General features: G+C 41.3%; 2 protein-coding genes across 3 annotated transcripts in view; both read left to right on the top strand.

Moving 5' to 3' along the window:
* Positions 1-151: 151 nt before the first annotated feature.
* xpa (xeroderma pigmentosum, complementation group A) lies at positions 152-7,058 on the top strand (the record flags this gene model as incomplete). Its single annotated transcript, XM_084075616.1, has 5 exons — positions 152-533; positions 1,117-1,222; positions 2,992-3,157; positions 4,266-4,383; positions 4,804-7,058. The coding sequence occupies 5 exons, from the start codon at positions 152-154 to the stop codon at positions 4,956-4,958; spliced, it is 927 nt and encodes a 308-aa protein (XP_083931742.1). The 3' UTR covers positions 4,959-7,058.
* Positions 7,059-8,435: 1,377 nt separating this feature from the next.
* rexo5 (RNA exonuclease 5) overlaps positions 8,436-15,464 on the top strand; it is a 31,583-nt gene continuing 24,554 nt past the window's right edge. For both annotated transcript variants that reach the window (XM_084075389.1, XM_084075388.1), the window contains exons 1-8: positions 8,436-8,495; positions 9,784-10,057; positions 10,675-10,801; positions 11,415-11,535; positions 12,474-12,581; positions 13,312-13,400; positions 13,794-13,909; positions 14,584-14,722. In XM_084075389.1, the coding sequence (XP_083931515.1) occupies positions 9,792-10,057; positions 10,675-10,801; positions 11,415-11,535; positions 12,474-12,581; positions 13,312-13,400; positions 13,794-13,909; positions 14,584-14,722 (966 nt within the window). In that variant the 5' untranslated portion in view covers positions 8,436-8,495; positions 9,784-9,791. The remainder of the gene's footprint in view (positions 8,496-9,783; positions 10,058-10,674; positions 10,802-11,414; positions 11,536-12,473; positions 12,582-13,311; positions 13,401-13,793; positions 13,910-14,583; positions 14,723-15,464) is intronic.

The raw sequence follows: 15,464 nt of genomic DNA, 5'->3' as shown, positions 1-15,464 counted from the left end.
ATTGTCGCTCACGTAACACAGCTGTCGTGGGCTGCTTCATGGAGTTATACACAACAAGTGAACAAAAGCAGCGAGAACAAATCAATGCATATGTAAAGCAACTCCACAACATTGATTATCATTTGCTGACGCCATTCCAAAGCGATCAAAGATGGATTCGGTAGAATCAACGGAGGTGGTGAACCACCATCTGACGGTAGAACCGACTCTGGCTCCATCGGCTGCATCGTCTGTCCCACATTCGGATGCAGCCGAATCCGAATGTGGGACAGACGATGCAGCCAACGTGAACGGTACCGCCGCCAGACCCACCGAGCTGTCTGCGGCGGTCCGGGCGAAGATCGAGCGGAACAGACAGCGGGCGCTGATGCTCCGTCAAGCCCGACTGGCGAGCCGCTCCGTGGCCGCGGTGGAGGGCGCGTCCACCCCGGCCAAAGTGGCCAGGACCATCGACTCTGGTGCCGGGTTCTTCATTGAAGAAGAGGAGGGCGGAGAGGAGGAGCACAGGGTCAAGAAAGTGGTGCACGAGCCAGGTCGGTGGGTGTAGAGAGTGTGTGTGTGTGTGTGTGTGTGTGTGTGTGTGTGTGTGTGTGTGTGTGTGTGTGTGTGTGTGTGTGTGTGTGCGTGCGTGTGCGTAGTGTGTGTAGGAGAGAGAGAGAGAGAGAGAGAGAGAGAGAGAGAGAGAGAGAGAGAGAGAGAGAGAGAGAGAGAGAGAGAGAGAGAGAGAGAGAGAGAGAGAGAGAGAGAGAGAGAGAATCTCCTGGATTTGGGAGAATCCAGGAGGACCCCCAGACCCCCTGCTCGGGGTACCCATCAATCCTTGATTCTCACAGTCCAAATATTGTAATGTTTATTTTGTTACTGTTGACTGTTTTTGATCATTGTAATGCAGTCAGAGTCTGTTACTTCTGTGGAACAGTTAATAACAGTAAGCTTTGTTGTAAGCCCTTTCCAGTGAAAGAAAGTGTATAATGCAATGTTATACATTGATGGGATGTGTGAGGGTGCCCCCCCCGCCCCATTCTCCTGGATTCAGTCAGTCCGATGTTGGCAACCCTGGTGTGTGCGTGTGTGAGGTCTTTGTATGTGACATCAGTGTGTGTTTGTAATCTCCAGCTCCAGTGATGGAACCAGACTACTTGATATGTGACGAATGTGACAGACGTTTCATGGACTCCTACCTCAGCAACGGGTTTGACCTGCCTGTGTGTGACAGCTGCAGGTAACTCCAATTGTCCCAATTTAACCCATTCTAGCTATTCCGAGCTGTGGGTAGACAACCAGGGGACAGTTAGGGGTTAAGTGTCTTGCTCAGGGACACTTTGACACACACAAACTGGGGCGCAACCTTCTGTTTCTACCATTCAGCTATATTCGCCCCATAAACCCCATGACGTTACATACAGTAGACACACACACACACACACACACACACACACACACACACACACACACACACTATACAGTATAGACATGTGCATGCATGACATGACAATCTGTATCATACAGAAACACTCATATAAAACCCATCTGCTTCATTGGTCCAGGGCTTTGCTTAAAGGGTTCACCCCCAAAATGTTTTTTTTTCTATGGATTAGTCACCCCATGGAGACTTGAATTCATGGATATTTCTATGTTTTTGTCGCATTCCTAAGCCAATAATTTGATTACCGGCAGCTGTTCCGGTAGGAGACACAAAGAGTCTCCTTTGTGTCTCCTACCGGAACCGCTGCCTACCGGTCCGCTGGTCATCAAATTATTGGCTTAGAATGCGACAAAAACTAAAAAATATCCATGAATTCAAGTCTCCATGGGGTGACTAATTGATAGAAAAAATGTTTTTTTTGGGGTGAACTATCCCTTTTAATTAACCACTTGAACCCTAGTGTCCCTATTCTGGGCATGTCATAATAGAAAACATTATTATATAGATAGCATTGGGGGAAAAAAGGAGGGGCCACGGATAGACCCTTGGGGAACCGCTGTCAAACAAGTATATAAGTGGTTAAAAAGAAAATGCAGGTCATGCAGAATAATGTTAAGACACATAATGAAGGTGAGGATGTTTGGGGAGTGTTGGTCATTCACTTTTAACCCATTTAGACCGGGAAAGAATCAGTGTCATTTTTTGATTTCTTAGGCTATTCAAAAATATTAGATATACAAGCTCATCTGTGCCACGCTATGAGCTTGTAGATCTGCTATTTTTGAAGAATCGTGAAAATGTGTACAAATCTTTGGATATGTATATATTTTTTTTTAAGCAAATATTTTTAACTCAAATCTTTGCTTTTGGGTATTCTACAAAATGTCTTCTAAATCCTGACAGTTTTTTGAAAAACTTATGTTGCTATAATCAGTGGTTCTCAAACGTTTTTATATCAAGGACCTCCAAAATGATATGCATTTGGCCACAGACCCCCATCTCAAAATATGTTGTTCCAGGGACCCCCCAGAAGTAAAGATTTGAGTTAAAAATGTTCTCTCTCTCTCTCTCTCTCTCTCTCTCTCTCTCTCTCTCTCTCTCTCTCTCTCTCTCTCTCTCTCTCTCTCTCTCTCTCTCTCTATCTATCTATCTATCTATCTATCTATATATATATATATATATATATCTATATATATATATATAACAAATATATATATATATATATATATAACAAAACAAATCATGATTTTTCAAAAATAGCAGATCGACAAGCTCATAGCGGCACTCGGTGTGGCACTATGAGCTTGTATATCTGCTATTTTTGAATAGCCAAAGTATAAGATAATGGTTAAAGTCGTTACACAGATGCGTTCCCGGCTTTAAATGGGTTAAGGGAGTGAGTTTGAAACCATGCATGGGGTTGCAAATGGGACTAAAAGGCTCATTTCATTTATTTATTGTTTGTTCTTTTGGTGAGGGCTGGGGCTCTAACCTGCACCCAGGGACTGTACTGAACACTGGCTGTTGAAACAGCATTAAGATGTACCTGCATCTGTCCCTTTCAGAGACAACGATGAGAAACACAAGCTCATCTCCCGTACAGAAGCCAAGAAGCAGTACTTACTCAAAGACTGTGACCTGGACCAGAGAGAACCTCCACTCAGGTTTACACTGAGGAAAAACCCCCACAACTCCCTCTGGGGAGACATGAAGCTCTACCTCAAACTACAGGTATGAACATGAATCCAATGTGTTTTCATCTGTCTGTACTCTGTACTTGTACCTTATGAAATCTCTAATATATTTGTTATCTTTTGTCATTTATATCAGCTTCATTTTTGTGTTTGCTGTAGTCAGGGTGTCATTTATAAGAGAGCTTGCTCTCAATTGGCCTTCCCTGAATTTAATAAAGGTGACATGAAATGAAAAAAATATAGCCTTTATTCAACCACAGATGCTGAATGCTGTCCATGGTGATTTACTTGTCCTGGATTCTGTGAAATTGGCATCAATTTGCATAACGTTGCTGTTGGGCAGAAACCAGCTAACTCCATTTTCCCGCTTTTGCATTTTTTCCCCCATAAATCAGTGCTATTGAACACCCTTTACGTCTGTGTGTTGATTAAAAAATATTGAACCAATGAGAAGTATTAAAAAGCGCTTCTGACAAAACCAGCTAATTCCATTGGATCCTCAAACTTTCTGCTAAACCAGCTAACTCCGCCAAAGGGGGGTGGAGTTAGCTGGTTTTGCTGTCTCCAGGCTCCACCCCCTTTTGACCTCCAACCTCATTGTGAGCTTGGAGGTCCATTTAGCTGTTCTTATCAATGATGAACAAAATCTCCCAACTCGGACAGCAGAGATAAGCATGTGTTAGTGATGAGCGGGTCGACCCGTAACCCGCGGGACCCGCGGGTCAACCCGCGGCGCGGGTGGGTCGAGTCAGAATTTATGGCAATTATGCGGGCTGTGGGTGAGCGGGTCAGCCGCTCTCACACACAAAAAAAATAAAAATAATCACATGCTCTTGTTTTGTCTGTACTCCTAATAAGAATAAGAATAATAACAATAAAACAGTTTGAATATACTTGGGGATTATTTTCTAACCATGATTTTACAGAATAAAAAAAAAATCGCCGGTCGCGGGGCGGGTTGAGCCATAGATTTATATATGGGTTCGCGGGGCGGGTTGAGGCGGGTTGGGTTCCGTCGCGGGGCGGGGCGGGGCGGGTCATGAAAAAACCCGACCCGCTCATCACTAGCATGTGTCGTGTGTGTGTGTGTGTGTGTGTGTGTGTGTGTGTGTGTGTGTGTGTTTGTGTGTGTTTGTCTTGTGCAGGTAGAGAAGAGGTGTACGGAGGTGTGGGGCTCAGAGGAGGCTCTAGAGGCCGCTAGAGAGACCAGGGAGGAGAACAGAGAAGTGACCAAACAACGGCGCTTCAACAAGAAGGTCAAAGGTCGGTACACAAACGCATCTCACACTCTCTTTCTCAACGTTTTCTTACGCTGGTCAAATACTTCACAGCTTATTAAAATCTTAGGTCTTTACACACCGGGGGCGTGTCGAATAAAGTATGCTGTCCCGTATGCCGATGTTTCAACAACACCCTACACAACAAATTATTATTGTAGATATGAACAGACAAACTTTCATTTTTAAGCACTGTGGCTTTGAAACATTAGTGCTTTAACATGAAGAACATGATGGCTGTACTTAATTACAAGAAAAATAATTAAAATCGATGAATTCCTCCAATTGCCTTTCTAGTTTGTGTACGTTGTGGACTTATTGCGAATGTGCACTTTCAGTTAGTTTTCATGTGTGTGTGTGTGTGTGTGTGTGTGTGTGCGTGTGTGCGTGTGCGTGTGCGTGTTAGAGCTCCGCAGGGCGGTACGGAGCAGCATGTGGACCAAAGACATCAGCGCTCACAAACATGAATATGGACCGGAAGAGCTGCTGGATGAAGAGGAAGACCTCTACAAGAAGACCTGCACCACCTGTGGACATGAACTCACCTATGAGAAGATGTAGAGCAGTGGTTCTCAAAAGGTTTCATCTCAAGGACCCCCAGTGTGGTATACATTAGGGCCAGGGACCCCCATAACTCTTGAGAGTGTACAAACAGAACCAAATGTACACTCTCAGAGTTACAGAATCGTAAGATTCCATTTGGTTCCATTTAGCTGCGGACCCCGTGGAACCCCCTCAAGGACCCCTCGAGAACCTCACTTTGTGAACCACTGATGTACACACACACACACACACACACACACACACACACACACACACACACACACACACACACACACACACACACACACACACACACACACACACACACACACACGCAATGAATCCAGACTTTTTTGTATAACCTGTTGGAAATAGTCATGGTGGTGGCTGTGATTCCTCTACCTCAGCTGATACACGTTTTACGGTGCTTTTTGACAAACAAACCAGCTCCTCTTGTCTGAGCTTTGAATGGATTTGTTTGTCACCCTTCTGCCCACAGTGATGTGTGGCAGGCTATTGTATTAACTCCGCATAGAGCCCGACCAATGGCAGATATTTGTATCCGAAGCCGATCCCGATTTTGTAGAGTCCTACCTAGACGACCGATTACTTGTGTTTTGGCTGATATGTTGTCAAAAATGAAAAAATGGTGAAATCATTTTGAAAACTTGGATTCAATTACATTTTCTATTTGAGAACATTGAATTTAATAAGCAATAAAACAAAGAAAAAAACATAACCTTGATAGATAGAGAAAATCTAAATCAAATCATGAAAACATTGAACTATAATTATACAATGAACAAGCAAACAAGTAAATGTAAAATACACCTTTTCAAGAATAGCAAGCTCACAAGCTTGTAGATCGTCTGTAAAAAAAATGAGATAATTGCTTATACCGATGTGGTAAAAAAAACCTCAAATAATGTCCGAAATAACGGCCAAACCGTTGGATCAGTTGGGCTCTAATCTCCTGTGTGTCTGTGAACAAAGTAACTTGAGAACAGTTCATGAAGCATGATCATATAGACTGCCTTGAAGATTAACATGTTCTGTCGAAACGGTCAGCTCAAGGTCAAAAGTTACAATCAACCAAGGTGTTCCATATCAAGTGATGTTTGTGTGGGCAGGACCCGCCTTTTGGTCATCTGTTTCCACATTGCCAAGCTTGAGTTAGTCTTGAGAATAAACTGGGTGCAGATTCTTGACAATATACTGTACATAAGGAAGAAACATCTGCACTCTCTGAAGAAGATTAGGAGTCTTTAATAATGATGATGATCTGCAGCAGTAGACCACCAAAAAGGACGGACAAGTTTTGGCACATCGGCCTTCCTCAGCGTTGCTCAAGTGTGTGACGCTGAGCAGTGTTAATTTCGTCGACTGAAACTATGATGAAAAATGTTCGTCGACTGCCTTTTTTCACTGACTAACCTACGATGACTAAAACTATGACATGATATATTTGCAATTTCGTCATCAAATAAAAGCTAGAGATAGGGACTAGTGGAGAGGAGATCCAGTAGAACTAAGACAAATCATTTTATGCTTGGTTGCGTGTGGGTGTCACGCTCCGAAAATAGCCGATCTACAAGCTCACAACGCGTCGTGAGCTGGTAGATTGGCTATTTTCAGTCGCCAATCTTCAAATCGGGCATTATGACGCCATCAAGGGCTGCCAAAATACATTTTTAGTCAACTAAATTAACTGTAGATTTAGTCGACTAAAACTAGACTAAAACTGAAACATTTCAGATGACTAAAACTACAATGGAATCTTATTCAAAAGACTATGACTAAAACTAAATCAAAATCTGCTGTCAAAATTAACACTGGCGCTGAGGAAGGCAGACGAGCCTAAACTTCTAAACTGCTTCAAAGAGTGCGTATGATTCTTCCTTATATAAGTGGTTAAACACCCTTTACCTTAAGTGTGACTGTAATCTCTTAACAGTCCAATATTAATGTAACAGTTGAAATGATTAGATGTTCATGTGATGTCATATATCTCATCAGACATGATCTGATGATTGTGCATTATGATCTGGAATCATAGTGTGAACTGTGCAGATTATGACCCCCATCGACCAGGTGTGGAGTTGATGCAAAGGTGATGAAATGCAGTGTGTAAGTTGATGCACACATTACTGAAATGATACAAAATAAATGTACTGTATTTGTATGTGTGTATGAATTGTGTTTGAATTATTGCACATGTGTGAAGTACCTTATTTACTTCAGGAAATACAGTATGAGTGCTATTTTTTGTCAAGTAAAGATTAATAGAAAGTTAACAATCTTTACTCATTTCAGCAGCAGTTGTAATAATAAGCATTAGTTTATACTTACAGTATATGAGTATAAATAATTATAATAGTAACCAACATTGCCATCAGATATGACCTCTCTTTTATACAGTCTATGGATATGACTTTAATATTGTTTTTCAGTCAATTTAAGAACATGGTTTTACTGTATCTCTACCCCGTCATAATAACTGTCAACTGTCATAATGCTTTGACTTAGGCAAAACAAAGGTAGCAACTTAACTCAATCCTTGTCATGTGTGGCTGTAGATAAAGATGAGAAACGTATGTAAATTGTGTAAATACATAATTATTAGTAACTGCACTTTTTAAATGTGACCACTAGATGGCAATGTCAGCCTTACATGTTACAGTAGTAGCCATGGTTCACATGAAGCTCGTCTGTCACAAGCGTCATGGCGCAACTTGTACCTGGTTTTGGCACTTTCTCCATTTCTCCACGTACATCTACATAAACGTTCTGATTTCAAATTTAAAGTGCGGACCCCACGGCCATAAATGTAACAAGTTGAAACGCTTGGGTCTAGGTACCTGTATCTTCCATATTGTTCAATAAAAAGCATTTTAATACGATTGGCGGCCATTATTTTCAGGGTTGTAATTTATCAGAGTGCAATACACCTCCCAACCGATAGGGTTGCGTAGTTGAAAGAATAAGACATTTTGAGAAAATGGCCACCAATTGGATTAAAATTATTTTTATTGAACAATACAGAAGATACGGGTACTTAGACCTAAGCGTTTCAACTTGTTACATACATGGCCTATAGGGTCACTACTTTGTATTTGAAATCTGAACGTTTATGTAGATGTACGGGTTGTAAATGAAGAAAGTGCTAAAACAGGTACAAGTTGCGCTATGACAATGATGTTTCAGGGTTACTACCATAGTGTTATAATATATCGGTTACTACAGTAGCGTTCTAGTTTGCATTCCCATACATTTTATACATATTTAATATCTGCTGCACTTTGATATGTATTTAGTTGCACAAGAGCGGAACTCTGTCACACAACTTTTACTTGTGAGTTGTAAAAATCGTGTCGTTTTTCCACCACTGATTTCAAATAACTTCAAGCCTTAGTAACTTTGGCACGTTCTCGATGCTTTTATTTTGAAAGCTCAAACATAGTTTCAAACCGGAAATCCGGCAGACAGTAAACAACCATAACATCCGGCGTGGAGCCTCCATGTGGGTTTGGAACCTGATGGCTGTTTAACTGTCTGGTAAATCTATATTATACACTTATCAATATTCAGAACATTAAAATAACCGGCTATAAGTTATCGGCTATAACTGTTGTAGGTCTACCTCTGAATCAATACACCATACAATGCTTTAACACACCTTTAGATAAACATTTCTATTATAGTGGAGACAGACAGAGCATGGGTGCTCATCTGTTCTCTCTTGTATCAGACAGTGGTGTAAAGTAACTGAATATATTTACTCAAGTACTGTACTTAAGTACCATTTTGAGGTTTTTACTTTACTGTAGTATTTCCAATTTTCAATGCTTTATACTTCAACTCCACTCCATCTCAGAGGCAAACATTGCACTTACTCCACTACAATTATTTGAAAACTTTAGGTACTAGTTACTTTGTAGATTTTGATTATTATTACAAAACATACATTAACCACTTCAGCCCTATATAAACGTTGGCTGTTTGAAAATAGATGTGAGCTTGTAGATCTGCTATTTTCAAAAGATTTGTATACCTTTTTAATGGACCTTTTCACAATGATATTATTGGATTGTAATAATGCATTAATGTGTTTATGACTTTAATCTTGCAGCTGGTAACGGTGGGGCTGATTTAAATGACTTGATGTGCTGCTAGGTAGCTTAACCTATAACAATACATATTTTAAGTTAATGTGTGTTTAGTATCAATTCTAAAGCTGGAGTAAAAGTACAATATTCACTGAGTTGTGAACTGAGATGTTATGGAATAAGTATAAAGACATAACACATGTACGGTAAATACAAATCAAGTGAAGTAAACTGTAAAAATAGCTCAAATTTGAGTGCAGTACTAGAGTAGATGTACTGTACTTTTCACCACTGTCCAGAATACCACTACTGCTACTACATCCACAACAGCTATTATGTCTACTAAAGCGTTGGTTCTCAAAGTGTGGTCCGGGGGCCCCCAGGTGTCCTTGGTTCTAGGGAGTCCCCAGCAAAAGTATTTAATGTAGCATCACAATCATTTTAACCACTTTAACCTTTATACTCAAAAAATAGCAGATCTACAAGCTCATATTTAAAAAAATCTTCAACATTAGTGAACATTTTTAACACAAATCTTTGCCTCTGGGGGTCCCTGGCACAACATATTTTCAGAAGGCGGTCCGCGGCCAAATATTTATCAATTTGGGGGTCCTTGACATGAAAAAGTTTGAGAACCACTGTACTAAAGGAACAGTAGGCTATTTTGTCAACATAATCTATGTCTGTCTGTGCATCTCAATTGAGACGTCTTCTTTGTCTTCCTGTGGATCCTTCAGGGGCGATTATGGAAGCGACGTCATGCTACGGCATGAAGAGGAAGGACCGCATGTCCACGACATCACAAGAAAACATCAAGAAGTTGAAGACCGAGGAGCTGAACGGCAGCGGCAGCAGCGGCGGTGGCGGTCCGGTTGAATGTGAACGTCCTCCAGCCTCCCCGAGGATCTCTGTGCCGTTCAGCTGCCTCCAGGAGCCCGTGACGCTGACGGAGCTGACTGAGCTCTTGCAGTTTGCAGCACTGGGGAAAGGTTTTGGCGTGGACAAGCCCAGGTAGGATTATAGGGCTGTCATGTCACGAATCATAAATGACATTTTTTACGTGACGATTTCAACCCCATTCAATCCGGGAACGCATCTGTGTCATTTTAGATTTCTTTGGCTGTTTAAAAATAGCAGATATACAAGCTGGTAGCGTGGCACTTGGTGCCGCGCTACGAGCTTGTAGATCTGCAAAAAAAAAATCTTCTTTCTATCTTTGAATAGATATTTTTTAAAGCGAACATTTGTAACTCAAATCTTTGCTTTAGTATGTTGTTATATCAGTGGTGCTCCAACTTATCCCATCTCTAAATGTTGCCCAGAGGCAATTTGCGTTACAAATGTTCGCTTTAAAAATATATACATTCAAAGATTTGCACACATTTTCAAGATTTTTCAAAAATAGCGGATCTACAAGCTCATAGACCTTTTAACAAAGTGTCACAACAAATTTATTTTGGCCATTTTCTGCAATTCTTTATTGATACGTTTTTTTTTTTAATTATAGATTTTGATGGATTAATTCAATTAATGGTGTGTTTGTGTGTGTGTGTGTGTGTGTGTGTGTGTGTGTGTGTGTGTGTGTGTGTGTGCGCGCGCGCGCGCGTGTGTGTGCGTGTGTGTGTCAGCTGGTGTCGTCTGAGTCACCAGAGGAGGCTGAAAGGCGTCAACGTTGTGGTCGTTGACGGCCTGACGCAGAGCGACTTCTACAAACACTATGTCACCTTTCGCCACCTGAGGGCCAACTACAGTACTGTAAGTGACGGGAGACGCTGTTTGCCAAGCGATCCATTGTGGATTATTTGCTCTGCTTAAATGTCCTAAGTTTTAATATCGCCACCTCAGCGCCTGAATTGAGCCCTCTTTCCTCTTCAGGCATCGGAAGGGTTAGGAAGACTGCATTGTTGACTTTCACGTACAGTAGAAAGCAAAGTGTCTGCTAGTGGTCATGAGCCAGAGCGACATAACGTCCATTATTTTACTTATTTGACGACATAGGTATCGGCCGTTATGCAGCTGATCTGTCCACATTTGTAACCTATTTTAGGCATGTTATCATTGGCAAAAAGCAAATCTACAAGCTCAACACAAGCTGTGAGCTTGTAGATTGGCTATTTTAGAATTTTGATTAAAATGCTTTCAAATTGTTTAGATAAAATATCTTTAGAAACATTGGTAATCGGTGGTCTGATCGGCATAAGACCCAACAATCTGGCATCGGTCAGGCTCTAGTCATGTGACCACATCTGAAAACACACGTATATCGCCTGTATTTTCACATACTAACTAACTAATGCTTCAAACTAATGCATCAAATGCAGGAAAAATGTTCAGTTATCTTTGTTTTTTGTTTCTATTTATGTTTCAGAGGCTCAGCTTCACTCCAGCGTCCACCAACCTAGCGTCTGGAATCTTCAGCTGTGAAGTGCCTGAATCGGACACTTTAGCAGTTTCCAAAAGCCGCCAGGAAAACAGTCAACTCAATCAAGGTGAGATGAAAGGGCATCTCTCTGAGCCATGTGTTTTAATTGTGTGGGTGCATTACGGTTGACTCCTCATAGTCGCCTAATAATTCTGGGGGGTGTTGGTCGTGTGAGTTTTTGTTAGTTAAGTAGTGGTTCTCATAGCCGTATCATAATTACGTACAATTCCCAGATCACGTTGAGACATACATACTGTAAAGTAACAGAGTGTTAAATGGATCGCAGTTGATAGAGTTCAAGCCAGTTGTGTGTTCATGGTAGTTCGGGGGATCCACCACTGAAAATGAAACGGACAGACAAAAATAATCTTGAAAATGTTTTTGAATGAATGGCTTGTTTCTCGTGTCCACGGGAGGAGTCGGACAGGGGCACTGTGTCCTCCCAGTGGAGGCTCCTCGCTGGCAGGTGAGCCAGCAGGGTGCAATTGCAGTGGCAATAGGAGAAATGTGTGGGGAGGGTCAGTTGTCATAACAACTAAAATGGGAGGATAAAAATAGATTAAAAAATTAGAATGAGTCACCACTCTGCTTTCTCCTGCTAGTAGCCGGAGCAGTTGCTGTGTCCTTATGGTTTATGTATGCTTTCAGCCAGCATTTATATTTATTTTTTATCTGGAAACTGACAGTCTGGCAGTGCCCAGCCATTGAGCTCTCTGCATAACTTTAGTCCTGGGTTTCCAGAAGTTGGCATAGGCATACCCGTTTCCTGTTACGGTACAACCAATCAACTTATGTTCAGCAGCGATCACTCAGCTGAGTCAATAAAAGTAGCCAATCAAATTAAGCTATGGGATAATGAACCTGAACATGAAACAAGTACGGTATGCCATCTTCTGGAAAGCCAGGACTACAGTTATACTCAGCGCCTATTAGCCGTGTGTGCGTGTGTGCGCGTGTGCGTGTGTGCATGTTGAGAGTACTGATTAAATGTGTGCTCTGTTGCAGCGGCGGCCTGGCACCCAGTAATCAGGAGGTTTGGAACAAAGACCAGAGGACTGACAGCCTACACTCTGACAGAGGAGGAGATGATCAAGAAACGCTTCCCTGTCAAAGGTGAGTCTCTGTCTGCCTCTCTGCCTTTGTTTATCTCTCCCCCTCCGTTAACCACTTTCAACCTGCCGTCCCTACTTTGGATAGTTTCCCACAAAATAAAAAGAATCAAGATTGAAAAAAAAGGGAAAATAGTAGATCAACAAGCTCACAACACGTCATGAATGAATGCATGAATGAATGAAAAAAAATAAATAAATAGCCAAGCTTGTAGATTGTCTGTTTTTGCTATCGTACAACAAAGTATATAGGCCTTAAAGCTGCAATCCGTGAATTTCATGTCCGACCAAAGACTCGATCCCGGGTCCCCCACATGAGCACCGGAATGTCTACCACTGAGCTACAGTAACAGAGCCTGCCTACATGTATTTGCTCAGGGGAGAAATTACATTTTGATCTCCAGTCAGCACCATTTGTTGTCAGTAGTGGTCGTACCCGACCATACAATAATGCATTTCTCAATAGAAGAGCAGGGAGAGCGCTCGGGTGGCGCAGTGGTAAAGTATTAACATACTGTAATGTACAGATTAGGTTAACATAACATTGTATTCACTCAAAATTGCAGCTTTAAGTGGTTTATCTCTCTCTCCCTCTCCAATTCAGATTTTCAATACAGGTGGAAAAATAAGATTAGAAAAATGCTGATAATTGGAAGTAGAACAATGTATATCATGAGCGTCTCTCCCTCTTTCTCCCCCTCCTCTCCCCACTTCCATCTGATTGTATGTGCCAGGTTTGCCAGGCTTCGAGGGCTTTGCCTGTACGGACAGCGCCGAACGTGTCACAGACAGCAGTCCACTGTACGGACTCGACTGTGAGATGGTGAGGCGTGCCCCACGCTCCCCATTCTTAACGACTTTCAACCTGACGTTCCTAATTTCTTTTTAATGTTTGAATAGGGCTTAAGTGGTTAAATAAAACATAGTTATGTTTATTTTCTATCTATAAAAGGTTTTGCATTTTCTATCTATAAAATGTTTTGTGTTTATTCACTTGCTGATAAGTTAATTGTCAATCATTGTTAATCGAATCGAAGTTTCAATTCAAATATTTTGCACTTTTTAAGAAAATCTAGTTCAAAACATCTGTATTTGGTGGTCTAGGACTCTCCAAAATCGTGATCGTGATCGTGATCGGACACAACAATCTGGTTGGGTTTTCATTTCAATCCACGCCGTCTGATTCAAATATGCGGTATGATGCTGTGTGTTCCAGTGTTACACGGTGAAGGGCTACGAGCTGACACGCGTCTCCCTGGTGGGAAGCGATGGGAAATGCTTGCTGGACGACCTGGTCAAACCTCAGAACCGTATCCTCAACTACCTCACCAGGTACACATACTCGCACACACACACACACACACACACATAGACACCAAATTCAAAACCTCCGACAGCAGAAATGGTGTGGCAAAGTTAAACTAAAGTTAAACGTTTTGTTATTGGCACAAGTATAGACAGTCACACACTTGACCCATTTAGACCGGGAAAGAATCTGTCATTTTAAGATTTTTTTGGCTTTATTTAAAAAATAATAATATAGGGTCCGTGGACAAATACATATCATTTTGGGGGTCCTTGACATGAAAAAAGTTTGAGAACCACTGATATTATAGCAAAATACGTTTTTCTTTTTCAAATAAAACTCTTAGGATTTAGAAGAGGTTTGAGTTAAAAAAACGATTTTGAAAGAAAATAGCAGATCTACAAGCTCGTAGCGCTATGAGCTTGTATACCTGCTATTTTTGAATAGCCAAAGAAATCTAAAAATGATACACAGAGATGCGTTCCCGGTCTTAACGGGTTAAGGACACGCAAACATAGAATCACATACAGGCGCAAGCATGGAGACAATCACACATAACCACACACAAGAACATGCATTTACACTCTCTTCCACGGCGACAGATCATATTCATAGCTATAATCATGAGCCTAATGTTGACAGATAAGAACGTGTCTGGTGCATATACCGGTGCTAATGTTCACGTATCTACTACCGATAGATACTCTGGCATCACCGCGGCCATGCTGCAGCCAATCACCACCACCCTGCGGGAGGTCCAAGCCAAGATCAGGAAGCTGTTGCCGCCGGATGCGGTTCTGGTGGGCCATTCGCTCGAAAGCGACCTGGTGGCTCTCAACGTGAGTGACTGGAGCGAGTTTCTAGGGCTGGGCAATTAGCCGAAAATATATCGAAAAAAACGATATTTAGAACCAACAACGGATAAAAATACAGAAGCAGTTTTAAAACAATATTATTGTTTTCATTTATTATATATCAACCAATGATTTAGACACAAACATTTCTGATAGATTGTTTTTATAATCGATTAAATTGATTAGTCTAATTAACCCATTAATACCTGGAACGCATCTGTGTCTCTTTAGATTTATTTGGCTATTCAAAAATAGCAGATATACAAGCTCATAGCGCGGCACAGCTTGTAGATCTGCTATTTTTGAAAAATCTTTTTTTTTAAGAATCACCTCAGGTGATTTAATGGGTTAACCACTTAAACCTGTGTATGTGAAAATAGCTGCTGATCTACAAGGTCACTTGTAGATCTTCTATTTTCACTGTAAAAAAATGTAATCGAGACAAATTTTTGAAACGATCATGATATTTAAGGTCATATCACCCAGCCCTGCGAGGTTCCAACATCTCACATTGGTAACCTTGGTAAAGTTTAGTCCATAACAAACTCGCTAGCACAAAGTGACAGCACAGCTAGTTATACTAGGCAGATATGTTGCTTACTTGTTCATATGTTTTGTTATCTATTTTAACTTGACAAAGTGTTAAGAACGTTATGTAGATAGCATGTTGTGTAGACCAGTGATTCCATGTGTTGCCTTGGGCTTTTGTGACAGCCACACACTTTAT

Source organism: Gymnoscopelus microlampas, assembly GCF_963454915.1.
Source record: "Gymnoscopelus microlampas genome assembly, chromosome: 2".
Taxonomy (NCBI): domain Eukaryota; kingdom Metazoa; phylum Chordata; class Actinopteri; order Myctophiformes; family Myctophidae; genus Gymnoscopelus; species Gymnoscopelus microlampas.
This window is presented reverse-complemented; position numbering and strand designations above follow the sequence as displayed.